The sequence below is a fragment of the Condylura cristata genome, unplaced genomic scaffold (genome assembly GCF_000260355.1).
Source record: "Condylura cristata isolate star-nosed mole 26May11 unplaced genomic scaffold, ConCri1.0 scaffold00002, whole genome shotgun sequence".
In the NCBI taxonomy this organism is placed as follows: domain Eukaryota; kingdom Metazoa; phylum Chordata; class Mammalia; order Eulipotyphla; family Talpidae; genus Condylura; species Condylura cristata.
In genome coordinates, this window is record NW_004567103.1 from 25,167,500 (window position 1) to 25,191,931 (window position 24,432).

The following is a 24,432-nucleotide window of genomic DNA, read 5'->3' on the forward strand; positions in this document are numbered from 1 at the left end:
CTACTCATGCTGAAGTGGCTCTAGCTTCTTAGTGCTGTGCTTTAACCCACTGCGCCACCAGGGAGGGCCCTGGAATTTGTTTTTAAGGTTTATTTATGCAAAAAAGACCTAAGGTACATGCCAGAGATGAGGATTCAGCGACAGAATGGGGAGCAGAGCAGGCAGATTGACTGAAATCCACTGTGAGGGGGAGCCATGAGCGAGACAGGAGAGTCTGCTGTGCCATGTGGGTCACCTCCCTGACCAGGGATTGAACTCATACTGCTGCTGACAGCTTCATATGCTGAGACTCAACCCTTTGTGCCACCAAGGAGGCCCCTTCTCTGGAATTTCTATTATCTTCAGCTCTACAAGTTCCTCTCTGCATCTGGTTTTCCCACATTTACACGTATCTCTGATTTCCTCTCACCTCCACAGAGCACAGAATGTCAAAAAAGTTTGAGTTACAATCACAAAAAGAAAAGAAGAAAATAAATGACTCCTACATTTTGATGTTTGAGAGCTTCAATCGAGAGAAGGAGGTAACTCAGCCCAAAACGTATCAGTGGGGGGAAATGCAGTCCAGCGAGACATCCAGTTCTCAGATGTGTCTCTGAAATTAAGCTTTTTTTGACTCTGAAGTCAAGCTTTTTGTCTTTGGAGGTTTAATTCTCCTTTCTCAGCTATCCTAGAAATATATGCAAGTTGGCTGACAGTCTCCCCTTTATATGAACCATCTTACCCCAGTTACTGAAATTAGCAAAAAATAGTTCCTCAAATATTTAAGAACCTGATATTCCCTATTTTGTCAAACCCTTAGTTTCTGAGTGTTCCCTCATTTTTAAAGAGTGTTGTTATAAACTAAACAAAGCCAATCTGATCACACAGAGCACTTAGGAAATAAGAGTAGTTGTCTAACGGTGGAGACAGGTGAGGGCTACTAGTGCTTCTGTTAATCACCCCACCCCCACCAAGTTATAAGGAAAGTGGGTCTCAGACCAAATTCTGCCAATTCTTATTTTTTAAGATTATTTTTACTCTTCTCTACCCTTCGCATTTTGATATAAATTGGAGGATTAGCTTCTAGAAAGACTGCCTATTTTGACTGGATACCACTGAATATAAAGATTAGTCTGTGGAGAATTGAATATTTGACAGTATTAAAACTGTACCCTAACAAGAACATCCTTTGATGAAATATCACTTCTTTTTAATATGTGTGAATGTGGTAAGATTAAACATAAAAGTTTCAACATGTCATATCATTCATTTATATGTGGGCTTAATTATAAGCATATGTGAACTTTGGTTTATATTATATTCTAAAGTCTTATTCTGACTTTAATTCTTTGAAAAAAGTGTCAGAAAGTACTGATCTTTTCCAAATAAAATTATTTTTAGATCCTACTCAAACGACATGAAGATGATGTCTTGCAACTAGAAGAGCTGAAAAAGACCAAAATGGTAAGCTTTTCATTTTCCCAGTGGAATAATCTGGAAAATGTACCAGCAAAGTGATATTTTCTCCAAAAAAAAGGGAATCTATGATAATTTTCTCCAAACCGATAAAAATGAGAGACCTAAAACTGAGCTTGTTGGAGACAACCAATCAGATTTAGAAGTGGAAAACAAAGCCATTGGTACCTTTTTAGAGCCAGATTTGAACAAATATATGAGCAATATACTGTGTGATCTTTGATGTCAATGTCTTCCATTCTACTAAGGCTGAGACCTCAAAGGGGGCTTGAATTATAAAATGTCAGATTCTTCCCTTTAAGCTCTAGAAAGCATAATACTGCCCTGGGACCTCTGACTCCAAGTCCTGCCTTAAAACTCTAAGCACATTTCTCTCTCTCAGCTTCCTCCAAGAAATCTGTTCTTCTGGGACGAATTAATGGATCTTCCATATGGGAGACACCTGAAGGGAAAGAGTTCGAGTGCATAAGTGCTTGTGGTTCTTCTTACACTGATCATTTGATTTGGACATGTTTGGGGAAAGACTAACCGTAACGAAGGCATGGAGTGATAGCTTAGATCTCAGGCAGGTCTTCAGCATTGCTTGTCTGCCAATCCTCTCATTTGTATCATTCCCAGATCTGCTTCTATGAACTGATTTTTCTGCTCACTCATAATGCTATTGTCTTGATTATTTGCCTGCGGAGTGACTTCTTTATTGGGTACCTCATTGTGTAGTTTGTTGAGTGTGCTGAAATATTGTTGAGATTTACTCCGGAATGCAGATATGTTTCTTGGAAACTGAACTTTTCAAGTCTTGCTTTTTAATTTTGTTGGGTCAACGTCAAAGGGTCTTTAAGGCTAATTTTCCCCTAATACTAATATCCCTTTCTGGGTTTTCTACCCGATACTCTGTATTTGAAGGGTTTTTCTACTCTGGTTGGTGAGAAAATGAACTATTCACAGTCCTGGGCTGTCCCACTGCTTCACAGCCATGGTCCTCCCCACACCTTCTCTCCTTCTCTCCCCACCATCACCCCACTCCTGGGGCACTAGAGTCCTTGCTCTTTTTCAGGCCAGAATGCTTTCTGTTTGGGTCTTTCAATTTGGTATTCTCTCTTCCTGGACAGTTTTTTTTTTTTTTTTTTAAAATTTTTTTTTATTTATTCATACAGAACTGGGGTACAGGCCAGAGGCTCAGGGACGGTGAGAGGCTTCACCAGAGACAGAGTGGGGAGCAGCACAGGCAGATCGACGAGGTACACTGCTGAGGGGAGCAGCGGGCGGGTCAGGAGAGGTCTGGCTCGCCATGTGGTCTCCTCCGGGGCAGGCGGCAGGCGGGAATCGAACTCATGCGGAAGTGGCTTCAGATTCTCAGTGCTGTGCTCTAACCCGCTGCACCACCAGGGAGGGCCGACAGTTTTTTTTTTTAAGACTTATTTATTTATGCATACAGAACTGGAGTATAGGCCAGAGGTGTGGTGGGTGAGAGCATTCACTAGGGACAGAGTGGGGAGCAGAACAGACAGACTGATGAAGTACACTGCTGAGGGGAGCAGTAAGCAGGACAGGAGGGGTCTGCTGTGGGTCACCTCCCTGGATGGGGATCGAACTCCTGCTGAAGCAACTGTGGCTCCCTTGCAATGCTGTGCTTTAACCCACTGTGCCACCAGGGAGGGCTCCTGGACATTTTTTTTTGCCCCCCCCCCATACCCAAGTGGCTAATTTCCTTATCACTTCCCTGTCTTTACTCAAATGCCACCTCGCAGAGGCCACTCTGAGGACTCAACCACCTACCATAATACTTCCTTTGTCCGATTTTATTTTTCTCCACAAACTTGTAATCATCCACCCTGAAAAACTCATTGAAGACTGGGGTTTCTGACTGTTTTCTTTCCTGCTAATTCCCAGTTTCTAGACTGGTGTCTGATCGTCTGAATGAGTAAATGTGAATACATGAACGAAGGAATGCAAAATGACCCGGTACAATATTCTGCACACCACTGTTGCCTTGTGTCAGCATGTCTCCCGTCTACATTTCTGAAGTGATGAAAGTGTTGAAGGATGGGATTGAAAGCAGAGACCCATCTGGATTTTTTTTTTTTTTTTTTTTAAGATTTATTTATTTCCTCATACAGAACTGTGGTACAGGCCAGAGATGTGGAGGGTGAGAGGATTCACCAGAGATAGAGTGGGGAGCAGAACAGACAGACTGATGAAGTACACTGCTGAGGGGAGCAGGGGCAGGTCAGGAGAGGTCTGCCATGCCATGTGGGTCACCTCCGGGGCAGGTGGGACTCGAACTCATGCGGAAGTGGCTTTAGCATCTCGGTGCTGTGCTTTAACCCACTGCACCACCAGGGAGGGCCCTGGATCCATTTTTTAATGGCAAAAATAAATAAATTTATATTTAGAATTAGCCAGCAGGAATCTATTACGATGATCCCAGCTTTGCTGACAGCATCCAGAGCATCCTAGTCAAGGGCCAGAGGAACGTCTGCCTTCTGCGCTCCACCAGCTCCGGGCAGGCTGTTGACCTTGGCCTACCATCCTGCTTGGTCCGGTGCTTGTTGGCCTTGACACCCACAGTCACATATTGCACTGCTGTCTGCTATCATGGTGACTGACCCAGTGGTCAGTGAAACTTGAGGGCACAGTGGTGACCCTTGTTTCTTGGGGGTCACTTTCCAAGGATATTTGAGTTGCCTTCAGAGCTGTATCATTTTGGAAAGCCAGAAGGGGTGAGGTACACATCTTTTTGTTGTTGTCATTGTGGCTCTAGACACCTTTCAGCACTGCTTTCCCGCCTCCAATTTGACTTGGAGTGGTGGGGGCTTCCTTCTTTACTTATGTGCCCTCTTCTCGTTCACTTTTACTACATTTTGTCACATTTACCCCTCCTGGTACTTATACTGCCTCCTATAGATAGATTTGGAACATACAGCGTGTTTTCAATTTATTGTAACTGACTTGCTTTCCATTTTAATTGTCATTGTGTTACTTATTTTTCATCCTTTTACATCTTCCTCACAAGACTATATCCCCCATAAGAGTAGGAATTATATCCCTCTTGTTTGTCATATTCTTGGTGTCTAGTACAGTAGTGACTTTTTTTTCTAATTAATAGATGATTTTAGAGCATTGTTAGGTTTATGGAAAAAAACTCAGATAATACAGATACTGCAGAAACCCTCTCCCCTAATGCACAGGAAATTTCTTCATGATTAACATCTTGCTGTAGCATGGTATATTTGTTACAATTGATAAGCAAATACTGATAAATTATTTTTTACTAATACCAGTAGTTTACAGAATGTTGTACATTCTGTGGGTTTTATGAAATCATCATGCTATGTGCCTACCATAGTAGTATGAAACAGAGTTTTACTCTCCTAAAAACCTTGTCTTCCACCTACTCGTCCCTTGCTCCCCTTCCAACTGACAGCAATCAATGCTCTCTTTATTGTCACTGTAGTTTTGCTGTCTTTTTAGAATGTCATATAACTGGAATGTGTATTAGATAGTTAATAAACAGTTAATGAGTGAATGATTGGAAGCCACTGGGCTGCCCACATGCGTTCGCATGAGGCCATCTGGGACAGTAACAGTGAAGCTGCATTGAAGGAGAGTGGATATGGAGGAGAGTGAGGAGGTGGAATCGGTAGCTGAAGTTGATGCTTCACATTCTAGTCCAGCTGCCTTGAAGAATATAGCACATGGACATCATCATGACTTCTCAAAATATTTTTTCGTACTCAGATCATGGAGGAAGAGTTGCACACACAATCTGTTATCCTAGAATCGCTGAATGCCACACTGTACCACACCCAGATGGAACTCCAGAAAGAGGTGAGTCTTGGCTGGAAAGAGGGTGGAAATGGGGAGAGGATCTCAGGTCTCTGTGTAGCTCGGATGACACGGTTTGGGAAAGATGGTATTACAATTGACTTGTCTTTCAGAAAACTATGGTGGGCAATCTGGAGAAAACTTTCCAGGCCAAGCTTGCTGAAAATGAAGAAAAGTTTAGATGCACCATCCATCTCCTAACAGAAGAAAACATTTGTCTAAGGTGTGGATGCTGCTGCTCATAAAGTGTGGCTGGGCTGTCTTTAAGAAGTGGGAAGGACCTGGGGTGAATGAGGAATAGGTGAAGAAAGATCCAAGGTTTTTTTTAAAAAAAAAAAAAAGATTTATTTTTATATGCATACAGAACTGGGGTACAGGCCAGAGGTGCAGGGATGACGAGAGGATTCACCAGAGACAGAGTGGGGAGAAATAACAGGCAGACCCATGAACTGAGGGGAGCAGCGGGCGGGTCAGGAGAGGTCTGCCGTGCCATGTGGATCACCTCAGAGATCAAACTCATACGGAAGTGGATGTGGCTGGCTTGCAGTGCTGCATCCTAACCCCTTGTGCTAGCAGGGAAGGCCCTGATCCAATGTTTTCTAATAAAGCACAGGCAGTTTCAGGGGAGAGGTATCCATTCTGAGCCTGGTCACAGAAGTTACCTACAAAGGTCCAACAATCCTCCCTTACCTACCTCTAAGCTTTTATACATTTAGCTGAGATTCTCTCGGTTTACTTAGTTCTGTGACAGGGTTATTTTAAAATCCATCTTTCCTGAGAAGTTAGTGGTTTAAATATCAGTGGCTTATCTTTAGATGCAATTGCCTTTAGTTCCTGGGGAAATCAACTTGAGGTCAGCAATTATACTGTTACCTAAAGATGCATCTTAAAACACTGCAATACAATTTAGCCAATTCTTTAATAAAGTGAAGTTCATTGTGTTGGTTTAGTAGGAAAATCCTCGTATGGACTTTTGTCATCTCTCAATAGCATTGTTTAAAAATACTGTGAGTAATGAGTAGTGACTTCCCTGATGAAGGAATAGAATTTTTCTTTTCCCTTGATTTCTTTTACACCCTTTTTTACTCTTGGAGTCCGTAGTAACCTATCTTCTTTTATATAGAAAAAAGATAAATGTCAAGAATGAAGAAAGTTACGAAGAACAATGTGGTAAATCAACCTCTGTTATTATGAATGAGACTAACGGAGACTCTCTAAATGATGACAGCAACAAAAGACAAGACCTGTGAGCAGAGAAGTTGCTCTCTGTAGTAGGTGGAGGGGAGCCCCATCTCTGTGAGCCCAGAGAATACCTGTGAAGTTACCTTAGAAGTGTATATGACCCTACTGCTTGGGTTACCTCAATTCTACTTTTATCTTTCCACAATTTGCTTTAAGTAGTTAGGAATGTCCAATTCTCATCTCAGTTACAAAGATTTTCATGACTTCATTGAAAAGTGTCCTTTATTGACAAAAAGAAAAGTGGTCTTTATCTGGAGCTGAGCTTTCACTGAGCTTTGTGCTATTTCCTACCTTTATACATGTCATTATGAAGTCACTAATATGGAACACTCCCAATTAAATGTTGATTGCATTTTGGGGTGCAACTTTTGTCTCCCTGAACATTTAGGTAAAAAGATCACTTATTGACTTGATGCCAAAATGCTCTCTTACACATGTTCTTCCTCTCCTCCACCTCAGATACCTGCACCTCCCTCACCTATGAATTGGGAGGAAATTCTAATGATTCTTACCACCTCTTTAAACTATCACCAGAATTCAAATCTCCACAGAGCAGGTGATGTAAAAACATATAGTGGGCTGGACACAAGGGGAGAAAATAATGCAAGCAATGATAAATGGCAACTGAAGCAGCCTGGTTGGGGCTGTGGGGTTAGGAGTGGGGCCGGTGGGGAGAGGTCCGTGGTGAGCGCTGGGTGAATCAGTTCCTTGGCTGCAGTACAGGATCATGAGGTCGATGTGGTCCAATATTCTAATTCCTCAAAGAAGGTTCAGTTTTTATGTGACATCTTTAAATTTCTAAAAATTGGCAACCAAATTTTCGAAAATTCAACAGTGTAAGACAGCACTGGGAGGCTTACATAAAACATCTGTGGTCCAAACATTTTCTGCGTGTGAGACGCTATGGGGAATAATAAAAACAAACAAATGAAATACTCTCCAAGCAACAGTAAGACAAAATTATGTTTTTATTCTATGAAAAAAAATTCTTGAAAAAAACCAGCCTTGTACAAAACGTACAAAAGAAACACACCATTATTAGCAAAAAATAAAAAAAATATGCTTTATATAGATTTATATATTGAAGCATGTAGAAATTGTAAAAGAGAAAAGAGAAGAATCTAAAAAGGGAGTATGGAGATAGAATTTAAATAACTTATAAAATATTTTATATGTTTCAATATTTAACTTGGAAATTGCCAATTTTAGTTTCCAGGGCAACTCATAGATGAGTGTCAAGGATGGCTTAACAAGGGAAGGACTGAAAGTACAAAAATAATGTTAACCTCTAAATCATGTTATAGACCAGCGTTACCTCGATTTTTAAAACTTTAGAAAACAAACCAGAGTTATTATCTCAGTAAGTGGGCCTAATGGTGGACTTGTAAATAATAACAACCAGGAAAATCGCTTCTGGGTTTTTGAAATCTGATTCTAAACAGAGTCACAGGGTCTTTTGCTGCTGAAAAGCATGGTCTCCAGCCAAGAGAAGAGTCCCACCCGGTGTGTTTCTGAGGTTGCTTAGCGCACTTTACACCCTGAACCTCAACTTACTGAGGATTTTTCGGGGTCAGATCGCAAAAATCCCCATCAGTGCCCTTTCCAAAGGGGGACTGACTTTCCCTGCATACTACCTTTATTGCTCATTCTGGCCTATAAAATCATCCCATTAGCCAGAGCAGAGTTGCAGCAAATGTTCACAGAAACCCAGAGTGAGAGAGGATTCTGCCTGCTAGCGAGGAGAGGGGTTTGCAAGTTTTCTTCTCATTTACTGTTTCCCAGTATTTTGATAGCATTCATTTATTTTTGAAGCCTCAAGTAAGCGATTAGCTCCTCCTTTTCTTGAGCTTTATAAAATGCACCTCTAACCAAAATTCTGGAATGACATCCTTAATTTAAAAAAAAAAACAATTTGAATAAAATTAAATGACTCTGGGTGGGAAGCAGAGATAGGTGTGAAAAACATTTTCTGTCATTGTTTTTTAATCTTTCTGTTTCAATTTCTTTTAAACTAACTATACATTTTCCATTTATAAGTTTTCTTAAACATTTATAAGTTTTCTTAAACTTTGATACTGAATTAGAAATATACTTAAAACCATGACTATAGCTATAAACTTTAATTATATCCCAAAGGCAGAAATTTGGTCTTGAATTACATATAAATTCAGTTATATTAGCTCTGTGCTCTCCTTTTCTTGTCATGCAATATAAATATATATATATGTATATATAATGTATGTATGTATGTATATTAAAAAGAAAAAGAAAACTGGCTATCTCATTTTTTTTTTAAATTTATTTATTTATTCATACAGAACTGTGGTACAAGCCAGAGGTGCAGGGTGGGGTGGGGTGGTTAGAGTCTTCACCAGAGACAGAGTGGGGAGCAGAACAGGCAGATTAACAAAGTTCACTGCTGAGGGGAGCAACAGGTGAGACAGCAGAGGTCTGCTGTACCATGTGGGTCACCTCCGGGGCTGAGGGTTGAACTGGCACTGAAGCAGCTGTGGGCAGCTTGCAGTGCTGTGTCCTAACCCGTTGCACCACCAGGAAGGGCCCTAGCTGTCTCTTAAACAAATAAATTAAGTGTTAGACAACTAAACACTATGGTCAATTAAGAGGGAAGAAAAGCTTTTTCCTCAGGGTGAAAGTAGGCTGTGGCATCTGTTTCCCCCTATTTTTCTTGTCATCCTTATTGCTCACTTCGTAATTGACTTCGGTGAGGATGGTAAGAATATCTTCACCCCTGAAAAACAACATTATGATTGACTCCGGGAGGTAATCAGAGGTTAAGTACTTACATCTGCTGTGCTCAGTGGTTCCCTCAAAACATCAGGCATTTGATGCACGAGGTTGCTAAATAAAGACCAAACACAGTTTTTAAGGTAATAGAATTGTCTCACAGCATAATCATTTGTCTTTGGTTTACTCAGGATCTCTATCAGAAACCTCAGTGTCAGCAACAGGTTTGGTTTCTTTTCCCCTTGACCAGTGTAGCTCAATGTTTTATGTATTAAGTCACTTGCCCCTATAATCACCTCAGTTCCTCTCCCAACATCCTCTGCCTCAAAGTGGCATTGTTTCTGCGGTTTTACCTATGATGTCATCAAACTGGAGGCAAGTGAAAACCTAATGTCTCTGATGCAGCGGTTCTGTAACAGGGTGGACCCAGGAAAAAGGGAGATTCCAGGTTCCCTGCCCCACCCAGAAGGAGGGTGGGGCTGAGCAGAGAAGAGAAGGAATCTGGAGAGGAGACTGAGGAAGAAGGAAGCAGTAAGGAGAGCCAGTAGGTGACCTGAGGGAGGCATATGGAGCAGAGAGACATGTGAAGAAACTGTGTTTGCTTCTTGGTTGAAACAGATGTGGGTGAGAGACCTGTGGAGAGATTCACTATGGCCATGTTTATCTTGATTTTGATTTTGTTCTTTTCCTCCCAGACTTGTCTGGCCATGTCTGTCCCTTTTCTATGGGTCCCAACCAGAAGGTGCTTTAGGCTTGTGGCAGCTTTCAGGCCTGGCTTTGGGTCAATCCCTTTTGGGTAAACTTTTACCCATGAGGGGATGGGCAACTTGGGTGTCTGATTTAGAAACTGTATTCTTGGTCTTTCCTGTATTGCACACTTTGTATTAAAGTTCCTTTCCTTTCCACTGAAGGCCTTATGTCTTGAGTTTATAATGGAGAAAGGAAAGTGTTTTCAATAAATGGTATTGGGTAAGCTGGATAGCCACATGAAAAAGAATAAAATTAGACCTAATACCATTCACAAAAACTGAATTCAAAATGGATTGAAGACTTGCATCTAAGACTGGAAATTATAAAATACATAAAACATAGGCAAAGTACTTCTCAACATTGGCTTTACAGATGTGTTTTAAGACCTGACTCTATCAGCAAGGAAAATAAAAACAAAAGTAAGCAAATGGGACTACATCAAGCTTACAAGCTTCTGCACAGCCAAAGAAACAATCATCAAAGCAAAAACACACCCAACTGATTGGGAGGAGACATTTGCAAACCATACATCTGACAAGGGGTTAACATCCAAAATATATAAAGAACTATAAAACTCAAGTACAGGCCCTTCCCTTGGTGGCGCAAGGGGTAAAAGCATAGCACTATGAGGTTAGCTACAGGCACTGCAGTTTGATCCCTGGCCAAGGAGCTGACCCAAATGGTGCAGCAGACCTCTCCTGTCTCACCTGCTGCTCCCCTCAGCAGTGTGTTTGCAGTCAGTCTGCCTGTTCTGCTCCCCACTCTGTCTCTAGTGAATCCTCTCACCCACCCCCACACCTCTGGCCTGTATCCCACTTTTTGTATGCATAAATAAATAAAATCTTTTAAAAATATATAAATAAAAACTCAACAACAAAACATCCACCCAATTTTTTTTAAAAAGTGGTCCAAAAATCTGATTAAACACTTCTCCAAAGAAGACATACAGTTAACAGGAACCTGAAAAGGTGTGTTCATTGTCTCTATTATAAGGGAAATGCAAATCAAAACATGAAGAAATAGCACCTCACACCTCTAGGAATGGTTATGATCAAAAGACAAGAAACAAATGTTGGAGAGGATAAGGAGAAAAGGGAACCCTTGTACACTGTTGGTAGGAAAATAAATTGATGCAACCACTATGGAAAGCAGTATGCAGAGTCCTCAAAAAGTTAAAATAGATGTTCTAGTTATCCCCCTTCTGGGCATTTACCAAAAAAAAAAACAAAATCATTTGAAAAGATATATGCACCCCCATGGTCTTTGTGGCATTATTTATAATAGCCAAGAGTTGTAAATAAACTAAGTCAGATTGAGAAAAACAAATCCTGTATGATTTCACTCATTTGTGGGACATAAAAAAAAGTGAATGAAATATTAATATTAGACTATAAGCTCACATGGGGGAGGGGAGGGGAGAATGGGTTAATCAGATAAAAGAGATCAACTATATGACATAGAATAGAATTAGAGTTGAGTGGTAAATTTAATGTTAAATGTTATATATGCAGATGCATATCTGAAATTTATATAATGTTATAACGCAATATTACTTCAATAAGTAACAGTAAAAACAAAAAGTATAATGAGATATAGGATGAGGAGGAGCTTACAGAAAATGCCTTGCTTTTCATCTATCAGTGTGTGTTCCCTTGGGTGAACTCTAACAAATAAGGCCATCATTTAACTAAAGGAAGGACAAACTATAGTAAATGAGTAAAGAATATTTTGCCACATCTTCTGGCTCTGAATCAAGCCACACTGATGGCATAAAGGGTTTCTACTCATCAGCATTTACCTCCCATCATCCACTACGAAGATTTGAGGTGGGTTAGCTATTATAGAACTTTGGACAGAATTGGAGGATGTTAAATATTGAAATGGGTTATTACCTTCTTTGAAGATTTCCAGAACTAGTTGAGTTGGCTCAAGCATGTTTCTGCCTAAAGACAAACCTGGACTATATGACTTTACCTCATTCTCAACTCTGTAATATGATTTTTCTTTGAGACTAGATGAAGGAAACTGCTCAATAAATACCTGTTTTTCCCATCTATGACCTGGCCACATCTCCCACTCTGCAGCTGTCCTGAGAAGTACAGCTATGTGACCTTCCACTAGCCATTTAAAGGAGAGTGAAGGGTTAAGTAGACAACAATTACCTAGGACATCTTTCTCTCAGGCTCTGACAAAGTGACTGGATGTACCAGGTTCCCTCTGCAGGGCTTCGGTAAGAAACACAGTTGTTCACAGTGGCCATCCCCAGCAGAAAGTCAGCTTCATTGGGAATATATCCGGCCTGACGTGATGAATCCATTTCCAGATAGTCGTCATTCTGTTCAGAGTCAGTCTCAACAACTATACCTCTTTGGTAGTTATATCCTTGACAAGCCTGAATAAAAAAGATTTTGGGTTTGCCTGCAAGGGAAGGGCATTTGGACCCAGTGAAGTAAGAGGTCAGCTCACAGATGGCAGCTTCCTGCCCATCAGAACCATAGATGATGCCTTTGTCTCCATGGGAGAGGATGCAGCAAATGAAGCAGTCCTTGTCACTATGGTCCTTACACTGGTAGGTTCTCAGAGTTGTACAAAGTTGCTCTGCTGTGTAGTCATTGAATTGCTTTATCTTAAAATGAAGATCATGAAAGGTCTTCTTCAAAGCCTCTGAAAAGTGAAAATTAAAAAGCTACCTTACCAGTGATTTCCAGACCACAGCCAGAGCTACTGAGAACAGCAGGTTAATACAGATAAGAAGAGAATTTGAACCAGAACTTAAGAACAGGACCCCAATATATGAGTGGCTTTGTTACATAGGCTTCTAACATTACTGCCACAAGCTGAAAATATTCCCTAGTCCTGAGGCAAATGAGAAGGTGACAGGATTATTGCTGGCCCACTGTCTTTTCTCAAGTGGCCTGCAAGTTGGGTAAACGACTATTTAGACTTACTGGCAAATCAATCTAAAAATAAAAGACCATTTTATTACTTAACATAATCAGGAAAAAGCAAAAAAAATTTAGTAAAAGATCAGGATTAAAAGTTATCCTTGAAGCCTCTCTAAAATGTTTATATTTATTAAAATTTGTTATATGAATTTTTAAAAAATCAAATAGCTACCCCCTTCTTTACCACGCTCTGTTAACCAGTCATGTTCCATGAGCACAACTACTTTCAAATTTTAACCATATGTTTATATTAGCCCCATTCATTTTGTAACCAATCTGAATATGTTGCTGTTCATTCACTTATAAAATTTAGCCTTTCATATTGAGTTCCTCAATTGGAAGGTGAGATTTTGGTCCTCTTACACAATTATTTATGACTTTTAATTGAATCAATAGTAATATTTGTATTGTTAATAATAAATAAACATAAAATTCTTGAATATGCTTCCTTTCTATCAACTTTTTTCTTACCTGGAATTAGTGATTGCATTATTATTTCATTCACTTAGTTTTTATGTGCTTAATATTATTTTTTTCCCAAAATGATCTAGTAGATCTAGTCAACATTTTTAGCCTGTCTGATTAATTTTTTAAATATAATTGTTATTTTTAAGTTAGAGAATAGGATGACTTGAGGTAGACACATAATGAAGTGATTACTACAATCAAGATAATCACATCTCCTCATGGGTGGCACCTGTGAGATCTGAAATAGACACTTTCAGCATATTTCCGGAATTCGGTGCAGTTTGTTTTATTGTTTCTTTTTTTAAGGAAGAATTTCATTTACTTATTTACTTTTGCGTAGAAGAACTGGAGTGTAGGCCAGAGGTGAAAGACTGAACTCAAGCTTTAGCGATGAGAGCACTGAGACTTACCCCTCAGTCGTCAGAGAGGCCCCTACAGTATAATCACCAACCTGTGACTAGTGTTCTAGATTTAGTCACCCTGCATAAGTGCAACATTGAACCCTTTCACCAAAAGACCAGAAATCCAATCAAATATTATTTTAATTAAAATGTTTTAATAATAAACAAATGGAGATCAAAGGCCTGAAGCTTTTCTTCAGGACCAAAATGTGTGATAATCATGATGCTGTCATTTAAAAGGCTCTGTGGGGCCCTCTCTGGTGGCACAAGGGGTCAAAGCACAGCACTGTGAAGCTATCGCAGTGCGAGTTTAATCCCTGGCCAGGGAACAGACCCACATAGCATGGCAGACTTCTCCTGACCCATCCGCTGCACCCCGAATCAGTGTATTTTAGTCAATCTGCCTGTTCTGCTCCACAATCTGTCTCCAGTGAATCCTCTCACACCCTGCATCTCTGGTCTGTACCCCAGTTCTGTATTCATAAATAAATAAATAAATCTTTTTCAAAAAAGAATATTTATTTGATGAGTTAGTTCTACTCTTACTTTTTGATGTAGGAATATTTATGTATATATGCCTACATGTATTTATAAATATGCCTACATCAAAAAGTAAGAGTAGAACTAACTCATCAAATAAATATTCTTTTTTGAAAAAGATTTATTTATTTATTTATGAATACAGAAAGTAATCCTGCAAATTACTTTTTACTTAACTTGTAAGCACTTGGTCTTAACCTAGGTAGGTTGAGCAAAATAATTTCTGGCTAGTCTAACATTTGAAAATGCTGTTTCTGGGCCCTCCCTGGTGGCACGAGTTAAAACACAGCACTACGAAGCTATCCACAGTCACTCCCAGCCCCAGAGCTGACCCATACGGTGTAGCAAAGCTCTCCTGTCTTGCCGCAGCTCCCCTCAGCAGTGTGCTTCATCAACCTGCCTGTTCTGCTCCCCACTCTGTCTCTGGTGAAGCCTCTCGCCACCCCTGAGCCTCTGGCCTGTACCCCAGTTCTATGTGCATACATGAATTAATCTTTTTTTAAAATGCTATTTTTGTTATGAACTCACAATTTCTGCTCCCTTCATCTCCCAACTTTTGTAAAGTGCCCCTTCTTTATGTGTCTTGAAACTGAGGCTATGTTTCTGCAAATACCCAATGAATTCAACAGCAGCACTTTTCATTTAGTTAAATTAAAAATAAAGCTGATTGGGCCCTCCGTGGTGGTGCAGCGGGTTAAAGCACAGCAGTGAGAATCTAAAGCCACTTCCGCATGAGTTCGATTCCCGCCTGCCGCCTGCCCCGGAGGAGACCACATGGCGAGCCAGACCTCTCCTGACCCGCCCACTGCTCCCCTCAGCAGTGTACTTCCTCTATCTGCCTGTTCTGTACCCGGCTCTGACTCTGGTGAATCCTCTCACCCTCCGCATCTCTGGCCTGTACCCCAGTTCTGTGCGAATAAATGAATAAATCTTAAAAAATAATAATAAAATAAAGCTGATTTCTGCTTTCATTATAAGCCATTTAGTAAAAGTGGATATTTCACTTCCTACACGCATTGCTTTGATTTTAAAAATTCATTACAATTACTACAGAAAACTAGCAACTATGTAAAATGTTTACCTCCTCAGAGAAATCTAGTTAAATCCATTTTTTGAAACATATGGGCTTGCTGGTATAGCTTTTGCCTTGGCCTTTTTGATTGAGACACAGGTATCAAGAAGATTACACTTCTGTCTTTTGGGTTCTACTGTACCTGCATCCAAGTTTGTTCCACTCCTGTCCTTAATCTTACGAAGTTTGGGCACATTCTCGCGTGCTTTGCTGAAGTCATAATTGTTAAAGATCAAACAGTATCCCCGAGGCTTGCTTTCCATTCGGTAAATTCTGTCCGATGCCTGAAAAACAAAAATTCAACCCAGGAGCTAACCTGTGGGTCAGAAACTTGAGACGTGAACAAAGAACCCTAGTGAGAGGCAGAGGAGTCCCCACGCCTCGATGGATCCAAATGACTATTCAATGCTAAGAAAAAGATACTCCGAATTTCCACACACCTGCGTGTGAATGTCCAATTGTCCCAGAGAGTCGGACAGTGCCAGCATTCCAATGGACTCCAGTCCTGTGGGCAACTCGGATAAACCTGGAATGAGACATGACAGAGAAGTTACTTTGGTATAGAAGCAAGTAACAAGCAGAAGTTTAGAATATGTCACCCCAAAATAGGCTACTTTGTTTTTTGAATTAGAAGTACTTGAAAAGGGCCCCCTCGTGGTGCACTGGGTTAAAGCACAGCATTATGAAGCTAGCCCACTGCAGCATGAGTTCGATCCCCGGCTAGGGAGCTGACACACATGGCACAGCAGACCTCTCCTGTCTGGCCAGCTGCTCCCCTCAGCAGTGCATTTCAGTACATCTGCCTGTTCTGCTCCCCACTCTATCTCTGGTGAATCCTCTCATCCCCAACACTTCTGTACCCCAGTTCTTGTATGCATAAATAAATAAATCCTTAAAAAAAAAAAAGTACTAGCAAAACAACCAGTGCCATAAAAGACACATTGACCTTCTTCTGTTCCCCCAAAAGAGGAGATAAATCAGGTACCTCTTAAAAGGTACTCTCTCTCTTCCAGGCGGGTAGAAGTCATCTTTATTACCAGAGATGGGGAGTTAAGAGCTGAGACGTCTATATAAACAAACCTTGTTACTTTTCCTGTAATTCATTACACCAAGCCCAAACCCCTTTGGTCAATTCTGCTTAAATATGTTCCTTTGTGGACTAGGGGAGAAAATATTAATAATATAATGAACAACTATATACCAGAGACATTTTACGGGGATGGAAGGGGGAATGGGATCAAAAACAGTGAGGGGAGGGAAGTGCACTGGATTATGGAGATGGAACACGGGTGAATTGGTGATGGGAAGCCCACGGGGATTACAACTGAGATCGAAAAAGGCACAAAATGATGTAAAAATAAATTATTATATATATATATATATTTTTTTTTTAATGTGTTCCTTTGTAAAAAAAGGTATACAAGCATGCCTTGGTCACTTTCTTGGAGTCTCATATCTTGGGGGACTTTCTTACCTACAAAATTAAACCTTGTCTTAAGTCCACTTAATTATTAGACAAACTAGACTGAAAGAAAGGAAAACTGTTTTGTCAAAGAAACAGCACCTCAGACAACAGAAGGTCCCTTTCAAATGAAAATTCACAGACTGCCTTGCACGTAACATCCTTGCATTCCCCGGGATTCTGCAGGCAGGAAAACCAACACACATACAATCAGAGTTTCTTTTGTCTCACCACTCAAGCGAGAATCATGACCGAGAAATATCATAACTTTATATTCCTCCACCACTTAAAAAAAAAAACCACGCTCAGAATGAGTTATGGATTTAAAACTACCCCAGCTTCTTAAGGACTTGGGCTCAAACAGACCCAAGAGAAAAAGAATAATTATAGGGGTCCCTCCCTGGTGGCACAAGAGGTCAAGGCACAGTACTATGAAACTATCTGCAGCCACTGCATTACGAGTTCAATCCCCAGCCAGGGAGCTAAACCACATGGCACAGCAGACCTCTGCTGTCTCAACCACTGCTCCCCTCAACAGTGTATTTCTGTTAATCTGCCTGTTCTATTCCCCACTCTGGTGAATCCTTTCACCGCCCACACCTCTGGCCTGTACCCCAGTTCTTGTATGTATAAAAAAATAAATCTTTTTTATATAAAAAAAGAATAATTATAGGATCATTTCTCAGAGTTAATTTTTAACAAATTAACTGATCCAAGATCTGTTTCTCTCTTTCTTTCTCTCTTTTTCTCTCTCTCTCTCTCTCTCTCAAACGCACACACAGTCACTGTGAAAATACAACCAAAAACATTATGATGGGTTTCAAAAATTTTTTCTAAATTTAAAATTACTTTCAGGGAAAATATATATTTTTATAAACGGAATATGTTATTAAAATGTTGAAGGAGACCCTTACAGTCCCTTCTCCTTGGTCAGGTAGAAAAAAAGACAAAGGATTGGCTCTCGTTCCTTCTCTAAGAGAATAAGTGTGATTTACTAGAGACCCCAAAGCGCCCAGGGCAGGCAGATTGCAGGGGGGTAACCCCGGGGGTCCGTGGAGTCTGGGATTTGGCAGGGGATAAAGAGGAATAGCTCACAGTTGGTGAAGAGAACCCGGACATGAAAGGCAGAGCCAAACTGTTCTTGTTAAAACAGGAAATAATTTCAACAACGAAGGCCTGAGATTTTGAACCCACCAGCTGGTACATCACACAGGTGATACATGTTAAGGAAAAGAAAGCACAGGGGGCAAAAACCTTCCTACTAATCAAGTCAGCACCTATTTTAAACTTGCTGGCCTGGGACTGCAGGGCCTGTGTCTTTTGACATCATTCGATGTGTAGAGAACGTGTCTACAAAATCATTTCCAAGTGAATGAACTAAGTAAATCTTGAAAAAAATCTCTCCAAGTATTACCATTTGAAAGTCCATCTTTATTTGTTTCAAGGCTCATTCTTCCATCTGAAGTAAAGAAGACACACACTTGATTAGAAACAACTGCACAGAGAGGTTTGTCAGTTTAAGAAAAAAATCTGTTGTCACAAGCCATCATTTCTACCTTCATTCAGTTCTTCATAATCATTGATTATCTTCAGCAGGCTCTTGTTGACATGGCTACAGATTCTTTTCAGGGCATCCAAGTTTTTTTTCCCTAAGATGACCCTTTTTTCCATCTCTATGAAAACATCAAACAAATTCTAAAGAGAGGAAAAATAAAGTTGTAACATTGGGTTGAGTTATATGGCTTTCTAGATCTGATTTTTTTTTAACTTATTTTAGTTGGATTTTTTTCTCTAAACTAAGGGCCCATGCTAGCTTCCCATGTCAATCCTCGAGACATTATCCTGGTTTTCTGAAGCCAACAGGCTAGTAGGGAAGCAATTTGGTGTTTTCTGGCCCAGAAAGACAGAATTGAAAAGTCAGACAAGAAGCCTATCAGACATCAACTGGTCCCCAGGCCCTAGTTCTGAGCTCAAACTGTTGCAGACACCTTTCTGTAAAGACTGTGAAACAGCCCATCATGGAAGGTTGAGTAGCCATGGTGGTTACCATGGGGACAGCCCTGGGACTGCCCCACACTCAGCATTGCCTCTGGCAACCGGTCCACTTGAAGACCTGTGTCCCCCTCACACACACAGACACACACACACACACGCACACACAGAATTCCCCCAGTCCTGTATTGTTTCAGAGACTGCAGAAGTGGGGAAAACGTCTCAGAACCATCTCTGTCTTTCCTGGCTCTGCAGGATCCTAGTTAGGGCTCTGCCCCAACAACCAGCCTTCTCCCCCGGCTCCTGATAACATCATGAGCAGCATGTTACAGTTCAGAGAGGACTCAACTTTCTTCTATCCCGGTTAAAAGTGAGAATTCAAGTTGCCATTACTGGACAAGCTCTCCAATCTCAGAAATCACACTGGTGGACTCAGGGCTCCATCTTGGGGAAACACCAGCTCTTACCATGTCATCATCCAGTTTACATTTGGCGATCTCCCTGAGCAAGAAAAACTTAAATTCCTTCACATCTGAATCACGGAGTTCTTCTGAAATCTGAAAAAGCATGACCCTGGGGTGGGAAACAGAGACACTTCAGAAAAGCTTTCTTAAATAATTTCCCATTTGACATGTGAACTCACAGCAGACGCCAATGGCCTCCCTTTAAGACAAAGCCAGCAATCGTGTGATTCATGAAATGAGTACTTAGAAAGGGGATTCAGACAAAGAGAGAACAGAGGCAGAGAATCCAGTGTGTGATGCATCTGCCAGACAAAAAGCATCAAGGACTGGCTCGACTCCTGCTAAAGTGGGGACAGGAGCATGAAGAGCCCCCCTCAGAGTGTCCCCAAAGGAACTAATCCTGCTCACACCTTGATTTCAGGTTTCTGGCTTCCAGAAGTTCAAACGAATAGACTTCTCTATGTGTGAAGCCACCCAGTTGTGCACTTCGTCACGGCAGCCTGAGGAAGCGAATCCATCCAGACTACCCTTTGTCATTTAAAGTCAAATGGTCAAACCACAAGTATAGAAACATATGAAAGGGAACATGCCCGTGTCTCAAGTGCCTAGACTACGTGGCCCAGGTTATTAAAGCCAACCCAGTCATAGGATCATGGCCTTCAGCCTTAGCTGTGAGGTCTCAATGTCCTCCAGGCTAAGTCACTGGCATACAGAAGAAAAGCAGTGGACCACAGATAAGGCTTTAGTGGAAGTTTCCTGAAAGGAAAGCTAAAAATAACTTTAGGCAGAGTGTGACACCTGGGGAAATTGAAGGAGAAGTTGACAGTTTTCATTTTTAAAGAAAACATAATTGAATATGGCTTGTTACCACTTGCAGGTTACCTGCTCCCCCACCAGGAGGAGGAGGCTGAGCTGCAAGGCCTTGGGCAAGACAGATGTTCTTCCAGCAGTGATCAGGCTCACAGAGGCTAGGCAATGCTCGGGGGCCCCAGCCTGGCCACTCAGAATGACTGGCAGCATACACCTCATTAAAGAACTTCCAAAGCTAGTCTTTAAGCGTGGAATAAGAACTCCCATCATCATACACAAGCAGGTGGAGGGAGATTTCTGGATGGGAAGCTTTCAATAGACAAAGGAGACACACGTGATGTGGCCACAGGCAAAGTAGAGATAACACGATGATAAGACACATCACAGAAAGAGCTAGAAAATTTAGAAAATGTCTATTCTAATACCTTCAATTTATCTATAATGACTCACTTTGAAAAACATCTTTTATAAATTTATGGTGCTTGCATTATTTCTGAATTATACACAGGGTCTGGGAATTTCTTAATCTGCCATCGGTGGGCTTCCCAGATCATACAGACAACCTGCAATCAGCTCCACCTTCTAAGATGTGTCCGTTCCCCACAGCACCCATCCTGTAGAGGTTCCTCCCACCTGTAGGCAGAGATCTGGGCCTTTCCCGGCATCTCAAGCTCCTGTTTCATCTCCTCCTTGTTGGTGCCCAGGTGTTTCTCCAGCAGGTCAAACCTTTCAATTCGAAAAAGCAGCTCCTTCACGAAAGATAGGTTGCTTTCCTCCAACAATCTTTTTTCCTGGAGTCTCTGGAATAACATCAAGGCATCCTGGATGGGCTCCTGCTTTTTATGTGGGATGTAATCCAGGCTCAGGAACTTGAGGGAAGCCACCTCGCGACTGGCGAGGTCTTCCCCAATATTATAAAGACAACTGTGGAAATCCATGCTTGTCAGCGTTAGAAGGATGTTGTTGTAACCTGGGTAAAAATACAATGCTATGTTCAGATGAGAAAGAAAAGTATCATTTACTGGTTTGTTCCTTCATCACATGCCTCTATTACACACCTGACATTTTGCTTGACAGGGAATTAAAAAGAAAGAAAGAAAGCAGGAGACATGCCTGCTCTCAAGGAGCTTACTATTTAGAAAGGTGATTATACAAACCAGCCAATGGTCAGAGAGCTGTGACCAGGCCACAGTGAGCAATATGGAGGAAAGAACCCTAAATCAACCTGGGAAGACCTCCTGGAGGGAAGGAGGCATCTTTGGGGAGGAGGTAGGGAAGGACAGCTCTTGCCAGAAACAATTTATGCAACAAATGGAGGTGAGAATGTTCAAGTCAATTCAGGGAGGCACTCAGAGTTCAGTAAAGTAACCACAAAGGGCCTGGGGAGGGGAGTTGGGGGACAAACAGACAACCTGCTACTGGAACCCATGAGGAAGGACCTCACTGTGACACAGGGTCTCAGGGCTTTGTTCTGGAGGCTGGTGGTGGGAACAAAGGATAGTAAGCAAGGGAATGGGGTCTGATCTGGGCTTACCTGTTTAAAGTGTGGAGGGCATATCAGAGGGGCTGGAGATGGGAGACGGGTTAGGAAGTGACAGGGCAGAATGATGAGGCATGACTGACATGACAGCAGAGAGAGGCCCAACACCCACAGCTGGGCAATAACCCAAGACTAACCAATGGAAACAGGTCAATACAAACAGTCTCAGACTCCATGGTATTTTCACACACTTAGACACTTTCGTAGATATAAAAGGAGAGGACCATGATGAGAAACCCCAGGTAACCTTTCCGCAAGCATCCCAGAACCTGGAGATTTGCCTCCCTTGAGGTCTTTGAGTCACTTGACTGATTTCTTTCCATCCTTCCAGTTCTGACCAGTCTGTGTCCCAGTGAAAGGAGCCCTGGGAGCAGCTTTTGTATAAGATTCTTCATAGGAAGTGAGATCGGCCCAGGGGACCATGGTGTCCCCACAGAGGCCAAGAAGCTCCTGACTCATGGGGGGTGGGGGTGGGCAGTGCCCCGCTCGGATGTGCAGATATGGGGGCAGAGGGGATCTGACAGAACTTAGATGAGAATCACCTGGAGCTCTGGCCCAGGGGCCTGAGAAGCTCTCATTCTCGGAGTTAGATGACAGCACCTCTGTAAATGGGAGTTAGACACACAGCAACTCCAGTGCTGTGACTATATAACACCCGTAATGCATTTAGAACAATGGCATGAGGGTCAGCCTGAAAGAAAGGGGAGAAAACCCAACCCAAGTCCCTGACACTAGATCTTCAACATTTCACACCATCCAAATTTTCTCATCTCCTCTTCGGAAATGTGAAAATGCCACTGGAAGCAGTGGTTTTCAAACTCGGCAAGGCTGAAAAAACTCTTCATTGCAGCCTTACCAGAAAGGGTGGTCCTGGAGAGCTGCTGTTGAACTAGAAAACCTCTAAATTCCTCTAAGTTATTCTTCATCCCACATCATAAATCACTCAATTTGTTTGGGCCTGCCTCCTCCCTAAAACAAGGGAGAGAGGTACAGTCATCTTTCAGCTCCCCTGTGTTTGCTCATACTGGTGGGTGAATAACCCTGTCATTCAGAGGTAGTGATCAGGTGAACCAGGACAAAGGTGTTTCTCACCTTTAATCAGACATTACATTAGAAATATGTCTAATTTTCCCATCAAAGTAAGTTTTTTAATGGTTATTCAAAAGTGGCCCCAAAGTCTTCAAAATTTAATCCTTCCTTTTAAAAACTCCTTTCCTCGGGCCCTCCCTGGTGATGCAGCAGAGTAAAGGGCAACACTATGAAGTTATCCACAGCCACTGCAGCACAAGTTGGATCCCCGGCCAGGGGGGTGACCCACAAGGCGTGGCAGACCTCTCCCATCTCACCTGCTGCCCCCCTCAGCAGTGTATTTCAGTCAATCAGCAGTGTATTTCAGCCACTCTGCCTCTGGTGAATCCTCTCAGTACCCCCCACCTCTGGTCTGTACCTCAGTTCTTGTATGCATAAATAAATAAATCTTTAAAAACACCTTTCCTCCTAAACTAGATCACTACTTCACACCATACACAAAAATCAACTCGAAGTGGATTAAAGACCTAGACATAAGAATGGAAACTATAAAATACCTGGAAGCAAAGATGGGTCAAACACTACATGACATATACTTCAGCAACATCTTTGAAGATACAGCACCCAATGCAATGATAGTGAAGGCAGGGATAAGTAGATGGGACTACATAAAGTTAAAGAGCTCCTGTATGGCAAAAGAGACATTACAAAAGACAAACAGACATCCACTGATTAGGAAAAAATTTTCTCACACAAAATGAGTGAGAAAGGATTGATCACAAAGATATACAAAGAACTGATGAAACTCAAAAAAAAAATAAACAACCCCATCAAAAAATGGGCAGCAGGGCTAAAAAAAAAAACACTTTTCCAAAGAGGAAATGCAGATGACCAACAAGCATATGAAAAAAATGTTCAACATCACTTGTAATAAGGGAGATGCAAATTAAAACCACAATGAGATACCAACTCACACCAGTGAGAATAGCACATCTTAAAACAACTAGCAACAACAAATGTTGGTGAGGATATGGAAAAAAAGGAACTCTCCTGCATTGCTGGTGGGAATGCAAACTAGTACAACCACTACAGAAAACTGTTTGGAGTTTCTTCAAAATGCTAAACATGGAGCTTCCTATGACCCAGCAATCCTACTCCTAGGTATTATCCAAAAGACACAAAAACACTGATTCAAAAAGATACCTGCACCCCCATGTTTACTGCTGCTTTATTTACAATTAGAAAGACAAGGAAACAGCCCAAATGCCCAAAAGTGGATGACTAGATTAAAAAGGTGTGGTACATATACACAACGGAATATTACTCAACAACCAAAAAAAATAAACACATGCCATTTGCAGCAACATGGAAGGAGCTGGAAAAGATCATGTTTAGTGAGATAAGTCAGAAAGAAAAGGAAAAATACCAGATGGTTTCACTCATAGCAGGGGTATAACGAAGCAGGTGAGAAAGCAATAATAATAATGAACAGCTATATACCAGAGACATTTTATGGAAGTGGAGTAGGAAATGGGATCAAAAACAGTGGTGGGGAAGGAAATGCACTGGGCGATGGTGATGGCACAGGGTGATTTGGTGATGGGAAGCCCACAGGGATTACAACTGAGATAAAAAAAATATGCACACAGTGATGTAAAAATAAACTATTATATTATTTAAAAAAAACACCTT

General features: G+C 41.4%; 2 protein-coding genes across 4 annotated transcripts in view; one reads left to right on the forward strand and one right to left on the reverse strand.

Moving 5' to 3' along the window:
• Nucleotides 1–6,530, forward strand: part of ALS2CR12 (amyotrophic lateral sclerosis 2 (juvenile) chromosome region, candidate 12) — a 27,426-nt gene extending 20,896 nt beyond the window's left edge. Inside the window, exons 10-14 of the mRNA XM_004674826.1 lie at nt 418–521; nt 1,381–1,443; nt 5,194–5,283; nt 5,394–5,503; nt 6,404–6,530. Of these exons, the coding sequence (XP_004674883.1) occupies nt 418–521; nt 1,381–1,443; nt 5,194–5,283; nt 5,394–5,503; nt 6,404–6,530 (494 nt within the window). The remainder of the gene's footprint in view (nt 1–417; nt 522–1,380; nt 1,444–5,193; nt 5,284–5,393; nt 5,504–6,403) is intronic.
• A 2,529-nt stretch (nt 6,531–9,059) lies between these two features.
• Nucleotides 9,060–24,432, reverse strand: part of CASP8 (caspase 8, apoptosis-related cysteine peptidase) — a 24,397-nt gene continuing 9,024 nt past the window's right edge. For 2 of the 3 annotated variants that reach the window (XM_004674392.2, XM_012725777.1), the window contains exons 3-10: nt 20,805–21,141; nt 19,365–19,470; nt 18,462–18,600; nt 18,320–18,364; nt 15,884–15,969; nt 15,586–15,727; nt 12,180–12,681; nt 9,060–9,271 (exon numbers count right to left, since the gene is read on the reverse strand). In XM_004674392.2, the coding sequence (XP_004674449.1) occupies nt 9,136–9,271; nt 12,180–12,681; nt 15,586–15,727; nt 15,884–15,969; nt 18,320–18,364; nt 18,462–18,600; nt 19,365–19,470; nt 20,805–21,109 (1,461 nt within the window). In that variant the 5' untranslated portion in view covers nt 21,110–21,141 and the 3' untranslated portion in view covers nt 9,060–9,135. Of the gene's footprint in view, nt 9,382–12,179; nt 12,682–15,585; nt 15,728–15,883; nt 15,970–18,319; nt 18,365–18,461; nt 18,601–19,364; nt 19,471–20,804; nt 21,142–24,432 lie in introns of all 3 variants that reach the window. The other variant, XM_012725779.1, reaches the window with a different exon arrangement.